The sequence below is a fragment of the Hypanus sabinus genome, unplaced genomic scaffold, assembly GCF_030144855.1.
Source record: "Hypanus sabinus isolate sHypSab1 unplaced genomic scaffold, sHypSab1.hap1 scaffold_323, whole genome shotgun sequence".
Lineage (NCBI taxonomy): Eukaryota > Metazoa > Chordata > Chondrichthyes > Myliobatiformes > Dasyatidae > Hypanus > Hypanus sabinus.
Window position 1 is genome coordinate 281,354 of NW_026781231.1, and position 23,791 is coordinate 305,144.

Consider the following 23,791-nt stretch of genomic DNA (forward strand, 5'->3'; position numbering starts at 1 on the left):
CTGTCCCTGTACCTTCCCGTACTTGAGCACTTGTCAATAAATTCAACAGGACCTGAGAAATCTCAGTGAGATTTGATTAGTGATGATCATCTTGGCAGCTCGGTAGGTCGAATGTATGAGACAGTACACTGTTGAATGCAAAACCCTGAACAGTGTCGATGATCAGAGGGTTCTTAGACTCCAAGTTCATCGCTCCCTGAAAGAGACTGCACAGATTGATCGGGTGGATAAGAAGGCAAATGACATGGTTGTCCTTATTAGTTGAAGCACTGAGTTCAAAAGTCGGGAAGTTGTGTTGCGGCTGTTACTGTGACTGTTTCTTTAAGAGCGCCGGCGTGAGGAGGCGGGACTATGACGTCAGTCACAGGCTGACAGCGCTGACTGTGGACTGAACCATAAGAGAGAGAGCGATCTGCAGACAGGCAGTCGGCCAGTCTAAAGAGAGAGAGAGAGAGAGGAAAAGCTGATCGCTTCAGTTAGTCGCAGCTGAGGCTTGGAACTCTCCTATGCCCACAAGAGTGGGTTGAGCATCGGTACACGGAAACACAACGAATATGTGTGGCTGTCACTTCGTATAATCCATAGGAGTGGGTTTTGGAATATCTTGTGTTAACCCTTGCCTGGGTATGTTGTGTGGTATCCCCTGGAAGACGGTAACTCGTCTGTGGACGGATTCAGCGGATAAGAACTTCGACGGCGGTTGGTTTCACCCTGGATTACAAATATCTCTCTCCCATCATTTATTCCGTGGATTACTGAACTTTCCTACTTTACCATCTCAAGACTCTAAGCTTTGTTCCCTCAGTCTCGATAGTCTGGGAGATATATTTACACACATATACACATAACACTGTTAACTTCCCTTCATTTCGTTAAGTTACTATATTATAAGTCGATACTACTAAAGATAATGGTTTTAACATCAAAACCAGACTCCACTGTGAACTCTATTGCTGCTGGTTCGTTTCTAAAACGCCACAGTTTGGAACACAGTTTTATAGAACTCGTTAGACCACATCTGGAGTGTTTCATACTGTTCTGGTCGCCCCGATTCTCGGAAGGATGTCGGGGCTTTGGAGAGGGCACAGAAGAGGTTTACCGGGACACTGCCTGGATTAGAGGACATGAGCTATAACGAGAGGCTGGACAAACTTGTGTTGTTTTCTCCAGAGCGGCGCAGGCTGGGGTGAGACTGGATGGACGTTTATAAGATTACGAGAGGAATAGATCGAGTGGACAGACGATATATTTTTCCTGGGGGTTGAAATGTCTAATACATTTAAGGTGAGTGGAGATGTGAGCGGCAAGTTTGCTTCTTTCCACAGAGTAGTGGGTAAACGGACATCTGTCTGGGGGTAAGAGACCAAAGCGGCCACGTGATCCCGTTTCCTGTTCACGTTTCTCTGCAGATCTGCAGCATCTGCGGGTCACTGCTCTACCTATACGTGGAGCTTCATCTTTCCCCGTTCAGACAAGGCAGTGAGATCCGGATCTGTCACGTCCTCTCGTTGTGGTGGACAATATGGTTTTTTTTCGGCAATATTTTCAGCATGTTTCATTCCACTGTTTTTACCTGCTGAAGTGCTGCCGATGTTTCTGGGTGTCTGACCCACTTATGTGAGAATTCAGCTTTTTATAATTATCTGAGCTTCTCATAAATGTGTGCAGTTCAGTTAAGCTTCACTCCACTACTTCCAAAGCAACAACCCAGTCAGTCAAATAGTTCCACACAATTAAAATAGTTTATTACATCTTTTTTTCATGCTGTACTATTTATATAATTTAACAATGTGATAGTTATATTCTTATATTAAATCACAATTGTTAAAATCTATGGTCAAAAATTAGGTTCTACTTCTGAACGAATTTCATGACATATGCCGGTGCTATTAAACTTGATTCTGATATTGATATGGGAGACCCACCACCAGTCACCTGATCCCACTTACCGCAGATCGTAATGAGAGATTAAAGCCTTTTCTATTTATTTGCGTTCCTCAGAAAGACAACAGTTCAGTTTCCTTCTGTGGTTCCAGAGCAAAAGCTCAGTCTGTCTAATATTTGCACACAATTAAAATGGGGAATTTGTTTATTATCATCATGTACTGAACGACAGTGAAAATCTTCCCTGACGTACCATCCACACAGATCGATACATTACAACGGTACATCTAGCTGATATACGATAAAACAATAACTGTAACAAACATTATGGCTGCAGAGAAAATGCAGTGCAGATAGACATATGGTGCAGGGTCACGTCGAGTTACATTGTGAGGTCGAGTCCATTTTATCATTCATTTGGCTTATAACTGCAGACAGGAAGCCGTCCTTGAGCCGGGTGGTTCGCTTTAAGGCTTTTGTATCTCTTCCCCGATGTGGGAGCGGGTTTGCAGGAAGAATGTACAGGTTATGAGGTTCTTTGTGTACATGCCCTGCTTTTCTGAGGGAGAGGAAGTGTACGGAGAGTCCATGGAGGGGAAGCTTGTTTCTCTGATGTTCTCTGCTCTCCAAAGTTCTCTGCAGTTCCTTGCAGTCATGGGCAGAGCAGTAGCCATACAAAGGCGTGACGTATCGACGAGAAGCTCAGAGACCTCGGCCTTCACCCTGCCTTGTGTAGCTGGATCCTGGACTTCCTGTCAGATCGCCGGCAGGTGGTAAGAGTGGGCTCCATCTCCTGTCTCTCTGACCCTCAGGACACATACCCCACAGTGTTGTCTCTTTGGCCCTCTCCTTTACTCTCTGTGCACCCATGACTTGTGTTGCCACCCACACCTTCAACCTGCTAATGAAATTGGCTGACAGCACTACATTGATTGGCCTAACCTCAAATAATACCTTTCAATCGATCAAATACCTCCTGACATGGTTCGGTCCAAACATATTTTCACGCTTCTTCAGGAGATTGGTCAGAGAAAGAGCGATAGCAGCAAAGTTCTTACGAAAATATCCATCCATTCCCAGAAACCTTCTAAGAGCCTTCTTATCAGTCAGAATAGGAAGTTGAGAAATTGCCTGGACTTTTGCCCGAACAGGAGCCAACTTGCTTTGACCAACAACATAGCCAAGACAGGTCACAGTGGCATGGCCAAATTCACTCTTAGCTAACTGTAAGGTCGTCCTGAGAAAGCCTGTCAAACGGCTTCTCTACTGCAGAGATATGCTTTTCCCAAGTGTCACTCCCTGTGGCTAAGTCATCAATATAGGCATCTGTGTGTTCTAACCCTCGAATTACAGAATCAATCATTCTCTGGAATGATCCTGGACCATTTTTCCTTCCAAAAGAGAAAACATTGTATTCATACAACCCAGAAGGTGTCACAAATGCAGAAATTTCTCTACCTCTGTCCGTCAATGGATCACACCAATACCCTTTCAACAGATCAATCTTTGTAAGAAATTTAGCTTTTCCAGACTTATTGATGCAATCATCCTCCCTAGGGATAGGAGAGGATTCTGTTTTTGTTACTGCATTTACCTTCCCATAATCAGTGCAAAATCTAACACCACCATCAGGTTAAGGCACAATAACGCAGGGTGAGCTCCAATCTGATGCCAAAGGACTAATAATACCATTTTCATCATATATTCAATTCCTTGCTCAGCCAATTTACACTTTTCGACGTTCATGCAATATGGGTGTTGTTTAATCGGTTTGGCTTGACCAATATCTACATCGTGTACTGCGACTGTGGTTTGCTTGGGAACATCGTGAAATAAATCTTTAAACATCAGGATTACTTCCTTCAGCTGTTGTTGTTGCTTTGGCTGCAGATGAGCCAAGTCGTTAGCAATGTTTTCTGGAACAACCGAGTTCATTAGCCTAACTGGGACCATGTTTGGCTTGTGAAAATTCTCAGACGAGTCGATTGTTTCATTCTCAATATGTTTTGACAACAACACTCACAGACGGTGCCTGCTTGTCAAAATACGGCTTCATTATATTTATGTGTACCACCTGTGTTAGTTTACGTTGGTCGGGTGTTTTAATAGCATTATTCAGATCATTAATTTGAGAGACTATTTCAAGCACCTTATCTCCCACCTGATATTTTCTTTCTCAAGCCCACTTATCAAACCAACACTTCATTTTGTTTTGAGAGATCTTTAAGTTTTGTCTCACTAGACTACAGACTTGGTGTAGTTTATTCTTGAACTTCTAAACAGAGTCTAACAAGTTAACATGTACATCCCCATCAATCCACTGTTCCTTTAACAAGGTTCCCCTCACTATAAATTTTAAAAAGGGTTCACCGAATGCAGTTATAGGGCAGAGTGGGGCCACTGGGGTGACCTGATTCGGTTTACCCACAACTTGACAAGTGCAACAGCTTCTGCAAAAGGTCACAACATCTTTCCTCAAATTAGGCCAGTAGAATTATTACATAACTGTTTACAGTTTTATTCACTCCAAAATGTCGACCTAATGGCATACTGTGGGCCAAAGTTAAAATTTCAGCCATATAACTTTAGGAACTACAACTTGGTGAACAATTTCCCATTCCTCACTCGCTGGTATAGCAGGTGGCATCCACTTCCTCATTGACACTTCATCATGAGATAATACCCTACTGGCACATTCTTAATCTCATCATCTGAGAGGGCTGTTTCTTTTAAAGCTTCAATCTCAGGGTCTCGGTTCTGTTCTGCTATAAACTCCTTCCTAGACAGGGATAAATCTTTCTCATCAGACTTACGACTGAATCCTGTTGAAACAATGAAGGCAGAAATTCCCTGACAAGTCATCATAACCTGAATCCCGATTTTGGCTATCATGGGTATCAGAATCATGCTGCACAGATTCATCTGCGTCGGCATACTTTTAGCCATACTTTGAGTTCCTGCGCAGGAAGGATAAATGTTAAAATCCATCTGTGGGTCGTCAGTGGTTGTCTTAGTTGTCAACAGCGCTGCAGGAACAATTTTAGGTCATTCCTTAACAGCAAACTAACATCTTCCAATGGTAAAATGGAGTATAATCCAATTTTAACAGGTCCCAAAAGCAACCCTGACAGTAAATTTACCTTGTACAATGGCACAGAAACCATGCTACCCCCAAAGCTTTTAATAAGATTTACTTCATCAGTGTTCGTCTCATCACCAAACTTTAGAACGCTGTCTAATATAAGTGACTGAGAATCCCCAGTAACTCGAAGAATTTTTGGTAGTTGGGTTGACCCTTCCTTTACTAATACAAACCCATTTGACATAAAATGATCAAAAGCCTTCTTAATTCAGTCAGAGTTCTCAGTCCATAACTGAGCCTCAACAGAATGTTCAGAACCCTGTGGGTTTATAGGTGCGTCAACAAACTGAACACCGGCATTTGGGACTGGCTTCTTTTCATTTTTCTTATTCAGGATAGAACAATTAGCCATCACATGACCAGTTTTCTTACAATAGTAACGAGCAAGACCAGAATATTTCTCTTTCAGCTGCTTCCCTTCATCCTTACTCTTGTCACTAGTCCCAGCTGTAATTTCTGGTTTACCCTGGTGATCTCTGGCACTCTTTTGGAAGCTCTTATTTGGGATAATCTTAACCTTATGAGTAAAAGCAAACTCATCTGCTATTCTATCAGACTCCTGCAAATTGGCAGTATCCTTTTCATCTAAATATGTCTTTATGTCGTCAGGAGCACACCTTTTGAATTCTTCAATTAAAACTAACTCTTTCAAGCTATTAAAATCATCATATACTTATCATCATCATCATATATGTGCACCAGCGATCAAAACACACAGACTTCTCATAAGCAAATTACATATGTCCGGTTCACAGATTTCCACAAATTTCAAAACTTTTGCCTGTATGATTCTGGGACCAACTCGTAAGCTTTGAGCACAGCCTGTTTCACTATGTCACAATCAGCTGCTTCATCAACTGTCAAAGCAGAATAGGCTTGCTAAGCCTCCCCCTTTGTAAGAGAACCAACCCTCTTTTGGCTACTTTAAATTCTAAGCAACCTTCTCAAAATGCTGTATTTATCAACCTCTGTCTCATCAAATGGAGGTACCAATTTAATTTCCTGACTGGCCTCAAACTCATCACCAGAGTCTAACGCTAGACCCCTTTGCTGCAACCACTGTATCTTTTCCAGCTCGAATAGCCTCTGTCCTTCTGCTTCCTCCCTCTGTTTTTCTGCCTCCTCTCTGATTTTCTGCCTCGATAGCCTCAAACTGCCTCTGCCTTTCCGCAGCCTCCATCTTTAATTTTTCTCACTCGTACTGGAGCTCAAGCTCACTAGATTTACTTTCAGGAAACACGTCCAACTCCTCCACTTTAAACACACTCTCAGAAACATAATGTTCAGCTATTACCCTCTGCAACTGTGCCCTCCTCATTGTCAATTTCAACATAGCAAGTTTTAACCTTCTAGCAAGACTCAACAACTCAATCCGTCTGGCATCCTCTAATGCCTCAGAGGTTGCCGCTTCCAAACAATAATCAGCATCCGCTGCTGATTTTCCACACACAAATAAATCAAAAGGGACTTCCCCAATGAAATCAATATTTAATGACGACGCCCCCATAGATGTTCATATCCCGGATGCAGGCCCCAATTTTGTTATGAATTGTAAAGCTTTTGAAACAAATCAGCACCAATAGACTACACCTGAAACAACACTCACACAAAATGCTGGTGGAACACAGCAGGCCAGGCAGCATCTATAAGGAGAAGCACTATCGACGTTTCAAGCCAAGACCCTTCGTCAGGACTGCCTGAGACTGCCTGACGAAGGGTCTCGGCCTGAAACATTGACAGTGCTTCTCCTTATAGATGCTGCCTGGCCTGCTGTGTTCCACCAGCATTTTGTGTGTGTTTGAATTTCCAACATCTGCAGATTTCCTCGTGGAGACTACAGCAGGAATCTGTTTTTGATGTTAAAACTACCTTTATTAGAATGTACTTATAATATAGTAACTTAAGCAAGATAAACAAAAGTTAACAGTGTTATGTTTATATATGTGTGTAAGTATAAATCCAAAACTATTGAGCATGGGGGAACCAAGGTCTGGAGTCTTGAGATGGTAAATTATGAAAGTTCAGTTCAGCCACGGAATAACTGATGAGAGAGATATTTGTAATCCAGGGTAAATGTAAAGGGAAGGCAATTATGTCAAATTCCACAGGTTCCATGGTGGTAAAACAAGAGAACAGTCACTGCAGATTTTATCTGTCATCCTTCCAAATCCACATACTAATTATCACCCAAAGTGACTTGTCACAAGGGGTATCGTCTTCAAATGAATTACCACACCACACACAGGCAAGGGTTAACACATCAGTGGTCTTCATAGGATACCCCAAATCAGATCCACTCATACGGATCAAACGACGTGACAACCACACATTTGTGTACGCTGAATCGATAATTAACCCACTTTTGTGGGCATAGGGAAATTCCAAACAGTGACCCTTGGCACCTATTTCCCTTGTATAGATCCTTCCATTTCATCTCCTGACTCTGAGTGTCTGTGTCCTCAGCTAAAACTAAACAAGCTGGGAGTGATGTAAACAAGCTGCAAGTCAGACTGATTCATCTTCTTAATCTCTCTCTCTTAAAATGACAGTCCACAGCAAACAAAACCTAGGGATTCATAACAACTGACTGGAGTGCCAGTAGTTGGGATGACTGAGTGAATCCTTGCCCACATTCTCAGCAGGTAAATGGCTCCTCTCCAGTGTGAACTCGCTGATGTCTCTGTAGTGTGGAAGAGCAAGTGAATCTCTTCCCACATTCTGAGCAGGTGAATGGCCTCTCTCCAGTGTGAACTCGCTGATGTTCCAGTAATCTGGATGACTCAGTGAATCTCTTCCCACAGACGAAGCAGATGAACGGCTTCTCCCCAGTGTGAACTCGCTGATGTCTCTGTAGGCTGGATAAATGAGTGAATCTGCTCCCACAGTCTGAGCAGGTGAATGGCCTCTCTCCAGTGTGAACTCGCTGATGACTCTGTAGGTGGGATGACTGAGTGAATCTCTTCCCACATTCTGAGCAGGGGAACGGCATCTCCCCAGTGTGAACTCGCTGGTGTTCCAGAAGGTGGGATGACAGAGTGAACCGTTTCCCACATTCTGCGCAATTGAACGGCTTCTCACCAGTGTGAACACGCTCATGTCTCAGTAGGGTGGAAGATTGAGTGAATCCCTTCCCACATTCTGAACAGGTGAACGGCCTCTCCCCAGTGTGAACTCGCTGATGACTCTGTAGTTGGGATGACTGGGTAAATCTCTTCCCACATTCTGAACAGGTGAACGGCTTCTCCCCAGTGTGAACTCGCTGATGACTCTGTAGGCTGGATGGATCAGTGAATCTCTTCCCACAGACTGAGCAGGTGAATGGCTTCTCCCCAGTGTGAACTCGCTGATGGCTCAATAGGTGGGATGACTCTGTGAATCTCTTCCCACAGACTGAACAGATGAACGGCTTCTCCCCAGTGTGAGCTCGCTGGTGTCGCTGTAGTGTGGATGAATGAGTGAATCTCTTCCCACAGACTGAGCAGGTGAACGGCTTCTCCCCAGTGTGAACTCGCTTATGACTCTGTAGTTGGGATGACTGAGTGAATCTCTTCCCACATTCTGAACAGGTGAACGGCTTCTCCCCAGTGTGAACTCGATGATGACTCTGTAGGTTGGATGGATCAGTGAATCTCTTCCCACAGTCTGAGCAGGTGAATGGCTTCTCCCCAGTGTGAACTCGCTGATGACTCTGTAGGTGGGATAACTGAATGAATCCCTTTCCACATTCTGAGCAGATGAACGGCTTCTCCCCAGTGTGAACTCGCTGATGTCTCTGTAGGCTGGATAAATGAGTGAATCTGCTCCCACAGTCTGAGCAGGTGAATGGCCTCTCCCCAGTGTGAACTCGCAGATGACTCTGTACTTGGGATAACTGAGTAAAACTCTTCCCACATTCTGAACAGGTGTACGGCTTCTCCCCAGTGTGAAGTCGCTGATGACTCTGGAGGGTGGATGAATCAGTAAATCCTTTCCCACATTCTGAGCAGGTGAATGGCTTTTCCCCAGTGTGAACTCGATGATGTCTCAGTAGGCTGGATAACTCACGGAATCCTTTCCCACATTCTGAGCAGGTGAACGGCTTTTCCCCAGTGTGAACTCGCCGATGTCTCAGTAGGCTGGATAACTCACTGAATCCTTTCCCACATTCTGAGCAGGTGAATGGCTTCTCCCCAGTATGAACTCGCTGATGTCTCCGTAGGTTGGATGCCTGAGTGAATCCCTTCCCACAGACTGAACAGGTGAATGGCTTCTCCCCAGTGTGAACTTGCTGGTGAGCCATTAGGTCAAATGACTGAGTGAATCCTTTCCCAGAAATTCAACAGATCACCAGCCTCCGCCCGGTGTGGTGTGAACTGACTGGTGTGTCCACAGGCGGGAAGACCAACTGAATCCTTTTTCACACACAGAACAGGTGAATGGCCCTGCCCAGTGTGAACTTGCTGATGTACCTTCAGATGAGATGACCGAATAAATCCCTCCCCACAGTCTGAGCAGGAAGGATGGTTGATTGAATATCCTTGCTCCACTTCTTAAATATCCAGACAGAGACAGCAAAACTGGCGGACTGTGTTTGAGATTCCCGGTGACAAATTCCTTCTCATTTTTATCCTGTGAAAAGATTTACAAAATCCATCAATGGATTTAGGACCACATTTCAGATGAGAATTCTTGAGTTGCCAAGGTTTGATCTGGTATCACACTGTTACAGTGATGTTCAACCCAAGTTGGACAGAGAAATCATCTCCTGACTGGGCAGAGTGCTGGAACCTGGAATGACCATCAATTCCCTGATGCTCTTCCTGTCTCTATAACAATGGGGCATTTCTGCCGCCTCCAATCTGTGACCTGGCTCATTTTGACTCTCTCCGTTGGTATTATTCCCTGTTCCTGTTGAGCAGTATGGGTGCCTGGCCCCACAGTAACTGAAACAGTCTCACGCAAATTGTCTTTGTGGATGTGCACCTGGGATTTTCTTTTATGTATTATTAACTTAAACTGCCACAGTTTTAACACCATATAAAAAAAACTCGTGCTGAGATGAATGGTTGGTCCGCACAGCGGTTAAAAGGGGTTAGAGTGAATTTTTGTAATATTTCAGGTTCTTGTAGAAAATTACAACACAGAAACAGGTCCTTTGGGCCATCTAGTCTGTGCTGAACTATTTAAACTGCCACTCCCACACCCCTACCATCCAGGTACCTACACGAACCTCTTAAATGTTGAAATGGAGCTCGCATGCACCACTCGGGATGGCTGCTCATTCCAAACCTAGATGACCATCTGTGTGAAGAAGATTCCCCTCATGTTCCCCTCAACATTTCACCTTTCACCCTTGACCCCTGGCCACTGGTTGAAGTCCCACCCAATCTCAGTGGAGAAAGCCAGCTTGCATTTACACTATCTGTGCCCCTCTACCACAATCAAATCTCACCTCGATCTTCCACATTCCAAGGAATGAAGTCCTGACCTGTTCAATCTTTCCTTATAACCAAGTACTCCAAACTTGGCAACATCCTTGTGAATTTCCTCTGAAATCTCTGAAACTCTTTTAAATCTTTCCTGTAGGTAGGTGACCAAAACATCACACAACACTCCAAATTAGGCCTCTTTTACAAGTCAACATAATATCCATCTATTGTCAGTATTTGGTTCATGAAAGCCAATGGGCTAAAATCTTTCTTTCCATCACTATCTAACTGTGATACCACTTTCAATGAATTAAGGACTTATATTCCCAGGTCCCTTTCTTCTACAACACTCCTCCGTGCCCGACCAGTCACTGTGAAAGACCTCTGTTGGTAGGTCAGTCCAAAGTGCAACAACTCACACTTGTCTGCATTAAATTCCATTTTCCATTTCTCAAACCATTTTCCCAGGGGGTCCAGATTGCACTGCAAGCCATGATAGTCTTCCTCGCTGTCCACTACACCACCAGTCTTGGTGGTCATAAATCTGCTAATCCAGTTAACCACACTATCATCCAGATTACTGATCTAGATGACAAACCACAACAGATTCAGCACTGATCCCTGTGGCAACCACTAGTCACAGGCCTCCAGTCAGAGAGGCAACCATCTGCTACCACACTCTGGCTTCTGCCAAAGACAGTGTCTCATCCAATTTACTATCTCATCTTGAATGCTGAGTGACTGAAACTTCTTGACCAACCTCCCATATGAGACAAGCGCCTTGCTAAAGTCCATGTAGACGACATCCACTGCCTTGTCTTCATCCACTTTCCTGATAACTTCCTCGAGTAGCTCCATGAGATTGGTTAGACATGACCTACCATGCACAAAGCCGTGCTGCCTATACTTAATCAGTCCACATCTATCCAAATACTTATATTTCCGGTTCTTGCACATACGTTCCAGTAACTTTCCCACTATTCACTACTAGTCACCACTCCGTGGGTTTGGAGATTTCCCTTGAATTTCATAGAATGATAGAAATCTATAGCACATTACAGACCCTTTGGCCCACATTGCTGTGCCGACTATGTAACTTACTCTAGAAGCTGCCTGGAGTTTCCCTAGCGCATAGTCCTCTATGTTTCTGAGCTCCATGTAACTATCTAAGAGAGTGTGAAAAGTCCCTGTTGTATCCGCCTCGACAACCGCTGCTGGCAGTGCATTCGACACATCCAACACTCTCTGTGTAAAAAACCTACCCCTGACATCCCCTCCGCATATATTTCCAAGCACCTTAAAACTATGCCCCATCCTGTTAGCCATGTTAACGCTGGGAAAAAATCCTCTGGCTATCCACACACTCACTGCCCCTCATCATCTTATACACCTAAAAAAGGCTCTAAACATTAACAAGGAAATTATACATTGCTCTGAGGATTTGTTGGAAGTAAACAAAATTATGAGGGTATAGATAGGGTAAATGCAAGCAGCTTTTTCCACTGAGGTTGGGTGGGATGACAACCAGAGGTCATGGGTAAGTGGGGAAGGTGAAAATTTAATGGGAACATTTGGAAAAGTTCTTTACTGAAATGGTCATGAGAGTGCAGAATGAGATGTCAGCACTAGTGGAGAATATGAGCTCGATTTCACCATTAAGAGAAGTTTGACAGGTACCTGGATGGTAGGGGTATGGAGGGTGATGATCCCGGTGCAGGTAGTTGCATTAGAGAGATTAAATGTTTTTGGCATTGACTAGATGGGCCAAATAGCCTGTTTCTGTACTGAACTTCTCCATGTTTCTGTGACAGAGAAGCTGGCCAAACTTGTTTGGAAGGGAAAAGGTAGGAGTGACAACGGAGCAGCAATGGCTGGAGTTTCTGGGAGCAATTCGAGAGCTGAGAAATCGATACATCCCAAAGACGTGGAAGCATTGGAAAGGCAGCAGGGCACAACCGTGGGTTAAATGAGAATCCAAAACCAACATAAAAGCAGAGGAGAGGGCAAACAAAAGAGCAAAGGACCATTAGGAAGCTTTCAGAATCCATCAGAAGACAACTAAAGGAAAGTCAGATGAGTTTGGGAGTGGAATTATGAAATGGCTGTCATTAATGAGTTTTGGTTGCACCTAACAGTCCGCGGCACTTAGAGGAACGAGATATCCAGGGCCTCAATATCTCTTGAAAACCAAGATTCCCTGCACTCGTTACCATTCAACTTTTATTTTGTCAGACACATACAAACTCTACACCCTTAAAATTTCACTTCTGAAGAACTCCCACTTACCAAGTACTCCTTTGCTAAAAAACATCCTGTCCCAATTAACGCTTGTCAAATCCTTGCAAATATCATAAAAAAATTGGCCTTTCTCCAATTTAGAATCTCAAGAGAGGTCCAGGCCTCTGCTTTTCTGTATTTACTTGGAATCTCATGATCAGTAGATACAAAGTGTTCCCATACACTAATTTCTGTCACTAGCCCTAGATCACTTCCCAATAGCTTATTGCACACTTCTACATAGGGAATTTTACATACTGATTAAGGAAGATTTGATAAGCTCTACCTCATCTAGTCCTTTTACAGCCTAGGATTCCAGTCAATAAACGGAAAGTTAAAATCATTCACTTTATCAACCTTTGTTTCTTGGCATAGTCCGCAATCTCTCTACAGATTTGTTCCTTGAAATCCATCAGACTGTTGGGCGCAAGCAAGTCCAAGTAATGGCTACAATATCATAATTTCATGTCCTGAGGTCTGAATGACATCTGTTTGATGTCAAAAAAAGAACCTTGCCCTCAATGTCACTGAAACAAAGGAGCTGGCTGTAAACTACAGGAGAAATGGAGACAGGCTGACCCAGGATCTGGGGCTGAGAGGGTGAACAGCTTTAAGTTCCCTGGCACACACAACACCGAGGATCTCACCGGGTCTGTACATACTGGCTGTGTGGTGAAAAAGGCACAACAGCACCACTTTCACCGCAGGCGGTTCAGGAAGTGTGGGACGGGGCCCCAAATACTAACAACTTTCTACAGGGGCACAATTGAGAGCATCCTGACTGGCTGCATGACTGCCTGGTATGGGTGCTGTACTTCACTCAGTTGCAGGACTCTGCAGAGAGTGGTGCAGACAGCCCAGCGCATATGTAGATGTGAACTTCTCACTATTCAGGACATTGACAAAAACAGGTGTGTAAAAAGGGCCACTGTGTAAAAAGGATCATTGGGGACCAGAGTCACCCCAACCACAAACTGTTCCAGCTGCTACCATCTGGGAAACGGTAGCACAGCCTGAAAGCCCGGATCAACAGGCCCAGGGACAGCTTCTTCCACCAGGCCCTCTGATTGATTAATTCATGCTGATACAATTGTACTTTTATTTATCCTGACTGTCCTGTTGTACATACTATTTATTATAAACTATTATAAATTTCACATTGCACATTTAGACAGAGACGTAACATAAAGATTTCTGCAACTCATGTATGAAGAATGTAAGTAATAAAGTCAATTCGATTCAATTCAACCTCTCCACTATCTGTTCTGTCATTCTGGCTCCAATCCTCCCTGCAACTTTAGTTTAACCACCCACCCCACAGGGGAGCACCAGCAAGCCTTGCCACTAGGATATTCATCCCTTTCTAGTTCTGTTCCACTAACTAACAAATCCCCTATCACCCCTTTGACTTTCCTCTGCCAGGTAATTCCCCCCAACAGTTTCTAAAGTGTCCACCTGTTGTTGTGGGGGATAGCAACAAGAGTACTCGGCGATGGCTATTTAACCTCACTCCCCTTCCTGACTCTCACCCAGTGTCCTGTGTCCTGCACCTTGGGTACAACTCACCTCTCTGCACGTCATACCTATCACACCCTCTGACGCTTGGATGATGCGGAATTCATCCATTTCCAGCTCCAACTCCTTAAAGTGCAGCTGGATATACACCTTCTACATGAGGGCGTCAGGGACACTGGAGGTCTCCCCGCCTTCCCACCAATGTCCCCTCTAATTTGTAATGACCAGTGTGTGCAAAAACCTTGTACTGTACAATTTTTACCCAGTGACAACAACATGTACAAACTGAATTTTATATAGAGAGATATTCATTTCAACAGCGAGCAAGTCACTGTCAGTAAGATCTTTAATCTCCTCTGGTTGAGTCTTGATTGAGTTCATCTGCACTCTCACACAACCTATGTAACAGGTTAATGAAGGATTTACTCGCCACAGCTTTTGCAAACCACCTATTTGTGATTTTCTTGCTAAATGATGCTTTCAATTTCAGATTTCCAAATATCACTCCACTTCTTCCCACTAGAAAATTCTCCAGCAACAATACAGACGGTATTGTACATAAGTATTTCCCCTGAAGTCTCACCCAGGTGACTGACAGTGGTGAACTCAGTGATGGTAATGCCAAGGAATACTGCCTTTAAGGACAGTAGTCCGTCTCCCTGGAGTCTGGCACATTTCTGATGTGAAAGCTACTTATTGCCCAGGGCAAAGGTGTTTGATATCATTACGTAGCCAGACAGAATTGGTGGAAGCGTGTTCTCACTGGTAGAAAAATGCAGACCGAGAGGAGGTAGAACAAGCAACAGACACAAAATGCTGGAGGAACTCAGCAGGCCAGGCAGTATCTATGGAAAAGAGTACTAATGCTGAATTCCTCCAGCAATTTGTGTGTGTAGCTTGGATTTCCAGCATCTGCAGAATTCCTCTTTGTGATTGGAGGTAGAACAAAGATGATTTTCTCAACTGGTGATGTAAAAGATTTTAGAGCCATAGAATAGAACACTACAGCACAGTACAGGCCCTTCAGCCCTCCATGTTGTGCCAACCCATATAAACCTTAAAAAAAGAACTAAACCCACACTACCCCGTAACCCTCCATTTTTCTTTCATCCATGTGCCTGTCCAAGAGGCTGTTAAATACCCCTAATGTTTTAGCCTCCACCACCACCCCTAGCAAGTCATTCCAGGTACTCACAACTCTCTGTGTAAAAAAAAAACTTACCCCTGAAGTCTCCCCTAAACTTCCCTCCCTTAATTTTATACATATGCCCTCTGGTGTTTGCTGTTGGTGCCCTGGGAAACGGGTACTGACTATCCACCCTGTCTATGCCTCTCGTAATCTTTTAGCCCTCTATCAAGTTCTAGACCTTTCATATTATTTCACATTTCATAAAGATTGAAACAGAATAGGCTGAAACACAATGTTCAAAAGTGCTGGCGTTCAATCCATTTGGTGCATTGACTCATTACATTTTTTGGGTTTATGTTTGTCAGAAACACATCCAACAGATTTCCCATCAGAAGTGCAGGAAAATTCTGTACCTGATTTCAAATGAACCACTGAGCACTCTAAAAAATAAAAGGTGCGGCAGAGGCCGATTTCTCCCTTGTGCTTTTATTTTCAGTGTGAACTATGTAACATTGATGGTGATTAATGATCATTACTTTCAGGCGACAGCCCTGCAAACATGTGACGAACCACAGTAAAACTTAGTGAACCTGCCATGGTTGGGTCTTGGGTGTCGGACCAGCAGATTTTCTGTATTATTAGATGTTCTCTTATTAATACATCATACCTCACTTCCAAATCACTGTTTTTAGACATCACATTCTAGAATTATGTGAAAATAAGGTCAAAGTAAGTTTCAAAGTCATCTGGGAAACAGAAACGTGCAAGTTTAAAGGGAGCAGAGATACCTGACTGACCTGCATGAGGTGTTGAGCTACCTAAAATGCATTCTTGAACGTATACTGCAGATTTAAAGCATTAATTGGATTTAAATTATTTTATTAAATTAACATTATCTTGCATCTCTTAATCCTAATTCACAAGTTTAACATAGAATTAACCTTTCTGCATTTGGATATCTACAATTTTTGTTCTTTTCTTTCAAAAAATGCAGTCACATCATAATACTATTCAAACTTCTGACCAAAAGTCTTATTTTTCCCCCTTTTATTTTTTCCCAGGAAAAAAATACTATAAAGTTTTTGCTATTTAAAATTGGTAACATTTATCAATTCATGCTTTTGTTTAAAATTAAATTGCTTAACTCCCTGAAGCAAACTTGTAAGTTCACTAGCTAATAAAGAATTGAACAAAGAGGATTGTATATTTTACGCACAAAGCAGCATAATATCAATGCTCCTACATCATAAATTGGGAGACAAATGTACACATCCCAACCTTATTAGGTATTTGTACTCAATTTTTCCCACAGATGGTGAACTGCTAATCTTGGCTGGTTCATCAGGCACAGCATGGAGAAGGTCTGAAGGGAGGTGGAGTGGTTTGTGTATTTGCAGCAGTGCTGGGAGGAAAAATCAGCATGAACGATGAATGTCTTTAATGTCCCTTTCTATAAAATGCTCGACAGTTGTTTCACACTTATTTGACCTTGAGCTTTTTTTTAAAACCATATTACACTTTAGTCAGGATTACTTAGAATTTCAACATCTCTTTTCCAGTGAAAATAATAAGTGGGAAGGGGTATAATTTAAAGATCCTATATATTCAGTTTAATCCACCCCGTTCTAATGAAATGTTTATTCAGTTATTCATGCTATTGACAAGGCTCCGAATAAAGCAAATGAGGACCAATAGGTGTGGTCCATTCTTACAACCAGTTCAATGGCATAATTTTAAACTCACTTCCCCAAGTTTTCACATTTAGGAGCAGAATCACAAGAAGAGCTGGCAAATGACCAGGGAAAGCTTCACACAGAATCACAGAACAATTTTATAAAATTATTGTTGGCATGAAAGGAGATCATCAACCAGAACTATCCTTTCAACTCCAATCCTTTTCTCTTGCCCTGCATCACTGCAAAAAATCACTCTCATTTCCTTTCCAATTCTATTTGGAAGTACTGTCTTAGTCTTCGACAGTACTGTCCTGTGGATATCCACTAACTGTGCTCTGGAAGTCCAATCCAAAGTAGAATCTTTGCTAATCTACAATGCTAGCACTGCACCTCACCATACTTTATGTCCAGTAATTTAACCAAGATTCCGATTTTCTAATCACAGAAAAGACTAAGTACTAATTTAAAACAAAGGCTAAGGTTTAAACTTTCATCTTATGCTGATGATCATCTAATGTTATACTGCTTTTCCATATATAAGATAGATAGATAGATAGATAGATAAATAAATAAATAAATAAATAAGGAATGACAGATAAGGTTGTGGTCTAAGGAAGAAGGAGTCAATTTTAGAAAATCCAGCACATCTATTTTTCAGCATAGTCCACTCCTACATTTACACACTTAGTCCAGCGGTCGTGGAACATACGAATCTTAGACCTCCAGAGAGTGTCCACAGACGGGTTTTGTTCCCTTTCTCCGAGTTCCTAATCCTTGCATTTAGATAGCTGGAGCTCAGCTCTGTCTGAGAGATCCATCGGTTCCCATTCCCTCATCAGCCGGGAGCTCCCCGGGGCCCGTGTACGGATCGAGGGGCTGAGAGAGAGGGAAGAGAACAGGACTGTCCCGGGATTGCTGGTCACGGTGTCCGAAATTCAGAGGAATTATCCCGAAGTCGGTGTTTACGAAAAAAACACGGAGAATCGCTCTTACCTGCAACCGACATTTTCAAGGCCTCGTGTGCTGCGCGCATGCGTGATACTCGGGGACGTCGTCAGCCTGACGCCTGCGCAGTTCATCAGAGCTTCAGTGCCTGATAAGAATTATTCTGGCAGGCCCTTTTGGGTAATACCGGTGCCATTAAACAGTTCTTGAAGCACCGATTCAATGTCCATATCTCATTTTTTTTCGGGTATATAGAAAAAATCTGAAGCTTTTTTAACGCAGGAAGCGGCTCACATAAACAATGTATTCAATATCCACGTGTATCTAATGCCAATGTAAAATGCAAGTATAAAACACAGGAGATTCTGCAGTGGCTGGACATACAGAGACGCACACACACAAAATGCTGGGGGAGCTCTGCAGTTCAGGTAGTAACTAAGCAGTGGAGTCCACAGTCTAGCCATGCTGAAGAGGCTCGGTCTAAAAGTTGTTTATTTATTCCTCTCCACAATTGCTGCCTAATCTTTTGATTTCCACCAGTATTTTGCAGAAACTAACAATCTTTTTTCCAAATTTTTCTGATTTTCCTTTTGTAGCCATATCCTGTTGGTCTGTTTCTTCCCTCTCCTCCTCCTCGTAAACTCCAGACCCATTCTCTCTCTGGAGCCGCAAAGCCTGACTCAGGCTGGCAACTCTTTGGTTTCTGATTCTGCACCATCGAAGTTTCACTCGCTAGTCTGCTGTCAGACTTTAGAGGTGCATTGTGTTACGAGACCGCAGGTTCGTTTACTGTGAGTGTCGCTTTAAGTGCCAGAGTGAGGCGGGTCTGTGACGTCACACAGGCGCTGCAGCAGAGACAGAGAGACAGAGGGGGGAGGAGAGGGAGGGGGGAGAGAGAGATAGAGGGAGAGGAAGAGAGGAAGAGTGAGAGAGACTTCAGCTTGTCACTGCTATGCCCAAAAGATTGGGTTGATCATCGGCACGCAGTGCACAACGGATGTGTGACTGTCACTTCGTATAATCCATATGTGTGGATTTCCCTTACCCGGAATCGGGGTGTTCTGTGGTAATCACTTGAAGACGATATTCCTGTGACTGTCACCTGGTGATATTTCTAAGTGGATTTCGGAACTAATCGACGGATAAGATCTTCGGCGACTGTTATTTCGTTCACCCAGCGTGGAATGTGTGTGGAATTCGTCGTAATTGCCTTCTCTCTACATCTTCGTGTGGATTTACAAATCTCTCCTCTCACTCGCTTGTTCCGTAGATTACTGAACTTTTCCACTTTACCATCTGAAGACTTTAAGTATTGTTTCCCAATAGTTTGGAATACGTACAACACCGTTAATTGCTGTTTATTTCGTTCAATCTTTTAGATTTGGAGTAGATACTAATGAAGAGAGTGGTTTTAACATCGAAACCAGACTCCGTTAGTGATCTATTGCTGCTGGTACGTAAAAATTGCAACAACCCAGCTGTCTGAGGCACAGTCCTTTAAAATAGGTGAAAATGACACAAAACATTGAAAAGAGCGGAGAAGAAGGAGTTTAACCAACTTCGTCCGGAGCCCTGAACAACGTCACAACCACAGTGAGCTCATCGTCTTGTTCAGCCCGGAGAAAATCATGCAGGAAATTCATGCAGGTGTATAAGATGATGAGAGGCATTGGTCGTGTGGATAGTCAGAGGCTTTTTCCCAGGGCAGAAACGGCTAACACGAGGGGGAATAGGTTTAAGCTGCTTGGACGTAGGTACAGAGGAGATGTCAGAGCTAAGGTTTTGAAGCAAAGAGTGGTGTTTGTGTGGAATGCATTGCCAGCGATGGTGGCAGAAGCGAATACAATAGAGTATTTTAAGAGTCTCTTAGATAGGTACACGGAGCTTAGGAAAATAGGTGGCTATGCGGTAGGGTAATTTTAAAGCAGTTTCTAGTGTAAGTTACATGGTCGGCGCAACATTGTGGGCCAAAGCGTCTGTAATGTGTTTTAGATTTCTATGATTCTCTGAAATTCAAGAGAAATCTCCTATCCCACGGAGCGGTGACTAGTTGTAACCTGTCATCACAGGGAGAGTGAGAGGGGGAACGGCAGGGGTAGATTTTAATATACTGATATGGAACAGAAACATGGGCAGGGACCAGATGGACAGAGTGGCCACTCTAGTGTACATTGTGAGTGTGTTAGAGACGATAAGAACCTGAGACACGGGATTTGATACAGAGCTGATTTATCTTTCACAGCTCCACAATATTAAACACCAGACTAGTTTAAGTCTAACATCAGCAGAACAGACTCCTCCAATGCTCAGTGACCAGGGTTCAGTCCTGGCTGCGATGAGCAGCCGCAAGAACTGCAGAATCTGACAGTATCAGTCCATCATGAACCTGCAGCTCCCTTCAGTCACCGTGATGGTTAAACATTTAACACGGAGCTGATTTGAACTTCCTCCCTGATGTGAAGTTGCTGGTGTTGCAGCAGCTGGGATGATTGAGTAAAACTCTTTGCTCACTCCGGACAGAAATGTGGCCTCTATTTATTGTGAACTCACCGGAACATCACAAGGTGGGTTCACTGAATAAGTCTCTTCGCACACATGGAGCAGGTGAACGGCCGCTTCCCAGAGCGAAGCTGTTGGTGAATCTGCGATGGCCGACTGAATCCCTTCCAAAATGAGATCCAGGGAATGACGTCACAGTGCTCTGAACGTCATGGCGATGTATCCAATCACATCACGTACATGGACACGTGTTCGGGCTCTCCTTGTCGCGAGTGGGGCGCTGTCTTCTCCAACATCTCCGTCTCCACATTCAAGGATCGGCGACATTCAAGCGCTGGTGAACTGACAGATACAGCGGAACTAACGAGCTGTTGTGTTTGTGAGTCCCAGCATGAAAGTCGTTCAGAGAGAAAAATCAAACTCCCACCCCAACCCCAGCTTAAAAAAAGAACGGCATCCCGATCACCAATCTACAAACCCCACCCCTCTGGACAAAAGGGAACAATAACATCGAGCCCCCCCCCCCAAAGGAAACAACCCTACCCCGCACAACAGCGGAGGAGCCGGTGTCACCAGGGTAGCTGAAATCTAGAACTCACTGCCCGAGGTGGTGGTGGAGGCAGGTCCATTCACAGCATTTACGAAGAGGATGAGCATTGAAACTGCCGAGATACAGTCGGCTGTGAACCAAGTGCTGATAAATGAGACCAATGTAGACAGTGAGTGGATGGTCAGAACAGTTATGGCCGACCAAAGGCCTGTTTCCGTGCTGTGTGATCCACCACTCCGGACATGGTAAATTAACGATGGTGGCACCACAAGGAATTGATTTCAAAACTCCACACCCCTCTCCAACCTGAAATAAACCAGACTGCACCCCTTTCTCACCTCTGGGAATATCTGTTTCTGTCAAAGTAGCATAGAGATTGGTCACTTCTGCTAAACAACTGGCAACTGATGAAGTTCCTGTGTCTTCTTGCATTAATGTTGCTTCCTTACAGCAAAACTAACCCTCTCACTGTGTCAGAATCAGTGATTAAATCAGACCCCAAACACTGTGCTTTCATCCCTGCACGTTATAACTGGAACCATCTCACTGAGGGTCTGATGGAGACATGGGATCACATCTCCTCTGCTTCTGACATTTCAAATACCCTCAGAATGGTTTTCTGATTCAGTCTGAAGGTTATGGTACATTCAGCACGTCATCAGACCTGAAAAATCATGTCTTCCCGCAGCTGGTTCCTCCTGTTGGTGTGTCCTCTTTCGTCCACCTCCAGGGAAGCTGCATCTCCACACAGACTCCTCACTTGAGAATACACACAGTGTTTTCTGTTGACTAATACACCGTGTGTGGACCCCGCTGGCAATTCTGGTGTTGTGACCCGAATCGAGACAAACACCACGCTGCCCACTCCACCAACAACACGGCACAGCCGGACACATAACAGGGGACTTTACATCCCACAACACTGGATTCAGTGATGAAACCCGTGATTAATGTTGTTGTCCCACTGAAAAGTCCATTAAGGTGCTTTTAAATGCCAGCGCTCGCCCACAGGTGACGTCAGACACAGTTCCCACGCGCCTGACGTCACACATGGGCTCCCCACACCGGGATCTGCCCTCACGTGCACGGTGTCTTACGTCACCCACGCGCTGCTGTGCTCGAGCTTTATCGGTTTAACGGCTGGGCTAATAATCACGTGACCAGCCCCTCCCCCACCGCTGTCAACAGAGGATTCAGGAGCTACGCTATTCCTATTGGTGCTAAGCGATGTCAATCACTGGTTACAACCAGTCGCGGAGGCGGACAAGCCGAGTGGGCGTTACCCCGCTCAGGCGCCGACCGCCTCCTCAGAGCGGAGAAAACCTCAAAGTAAATGTCCGCTTTCTGATTTATTTCCATTTCCCTCCGAGGGAAGTTGGGGCGTTTGTGAAGCGTCTCCCGCGACGGGAGTCTGATGTATCGCTGAGAGGTCGGAGGAGACCGCTCGGCCCGTCGGTTCGATGCCGGTTTCCCGGGGAGGATTTTATTGAAATGATGAAGATGGTGAGGGAGGGGGCGGACAGGATGTTTGTCCCGGTGGGGGCAGGAGGGGCTCATCTGTGGAAATGTCTGAGCACACGGTGGTGTCGAGCAGAGGGATTCACCACATTGGGGGCAAACACCGGCAGACTGTTGCCCTGCAAGCGGGGCCAATGGTCCGGGCAAAGTGACAATTATTTGTGTTTTGTTGAGATTGTGCCTGGAATATGGTGTAAAATCCCGCTCCCCAAACTAACACGGGTTATACAGACCGAAGAACAAACTGCCGGAGGAACTCAGTGGGTCGGGCAGCATCTGTGGAGGGAAATGGACCGTCAACATTTCGGGCCGAGACCCTCCCTCTGGACTGAGAGTGGACGGGAAATAGTCAGAGAAAAGAGGTGAGGGGTGGGGATGGGGCAAGAGCTGGGGAGTGAGAGGTGGATCCAGGTGAGGGGGAGGTGGGAAGGTGGAAATAGTGACAGGGGTGGGAGGTGAGTGGTTGGGGCAACATGGGGCTGCAGAAGATGGTAATTAATTCCACAGAGGATCATCAAAGTGGTTAGAGAGTATTTGTTATAGAGAGTGCAATGAAGATTCACCAGACTGATCCCTGGAGTGGTGGGTCATCATATGAAGAAAAATGAAATGTGATAACCCTTTCATTTAGAGAATCGAGGACTGAGAGGTGAACATTGAAATGCACAACATCATTACCAGTTGAACCAGGGATCCCAGTGTCTGAAAAGAGGAGTGGTCTGTCTGGGACTGAGATGAGGGGAAATGTCTCCACTCCGAGGGTGGTGAATGTCTGTAAATCCCCACCACAGAGGGCGGTGAAGACTCAGTGATCGTCCCCATGTAAAACAGAGGCCGGCAGTTGTGTGGAGACTGAAGGGATGGAGGAAATGAGGATCGGGCAGGAACGTGTGGCTGAGATGGGAGAGCAGCCGCCTCCATGCTGATGGTTAGAGGGGCTGAATGGCCTCTTCCTGCTGTTTCTCACTTGATGTTTCAGAGTTCCTGTCCAGCAAGGCTCTGGAGGAATGTAAATAGAAATTAGAGTTTATGAACACAGAACTGATTTAAATGAAACGTGAACATTTCCTGTTTGGGTCTGAATTATGTTTTGGACCTGGTTGGGAATTGAGCCGGTGACTCTGTGACCTGGAGGTGGAGGGAAAAGGATCGGGGAAGATATGGTGTGGAAAAATAATCATGTATCTGGGGTAAATATGGAATAATGTGGGGAATGCGGTGGATGGGTCGGGCAGTGTGTGAGGGGCG

The 23,791-nt window shown here is 44.4% G+C and overlaps 1 protein-coding gene across 1 annotated transcript; it reads right to left on the reverse strand.

Annotated features, from left to right (window-relative positions):
- Positions 1-6,872: 6,872 nt before the first annotated feature.
- Positions 6,873-10,057, reverse strand: LOC132388433 (zinc finger protein 420-like). Its single transcript, XM_059960776.1, has one exon. It carries the CDS (start codon positions 9,303-9,305, stop codon positions 7,662-7,664), a length of 1,644 nt encoding a protein of 547 aa, XP_059816759.1. The 5' UTR covers positions 9,306-10,057; the 3' UTR covers positions 6,873-7,661.
- Positions 10,058-23,791: the final 13,734 nt, after the last annotated feature.

Bases quoted from the DNA above. Each gene is read 5' to 3' on its own strand.
- LOC132388433 (XM_059960776.1), bottom strand. From the start codon at position 9,305: ATGGCTCACCAGCAAGTTCACACTGGGGAGAAGCCATTCACCTGTTCA.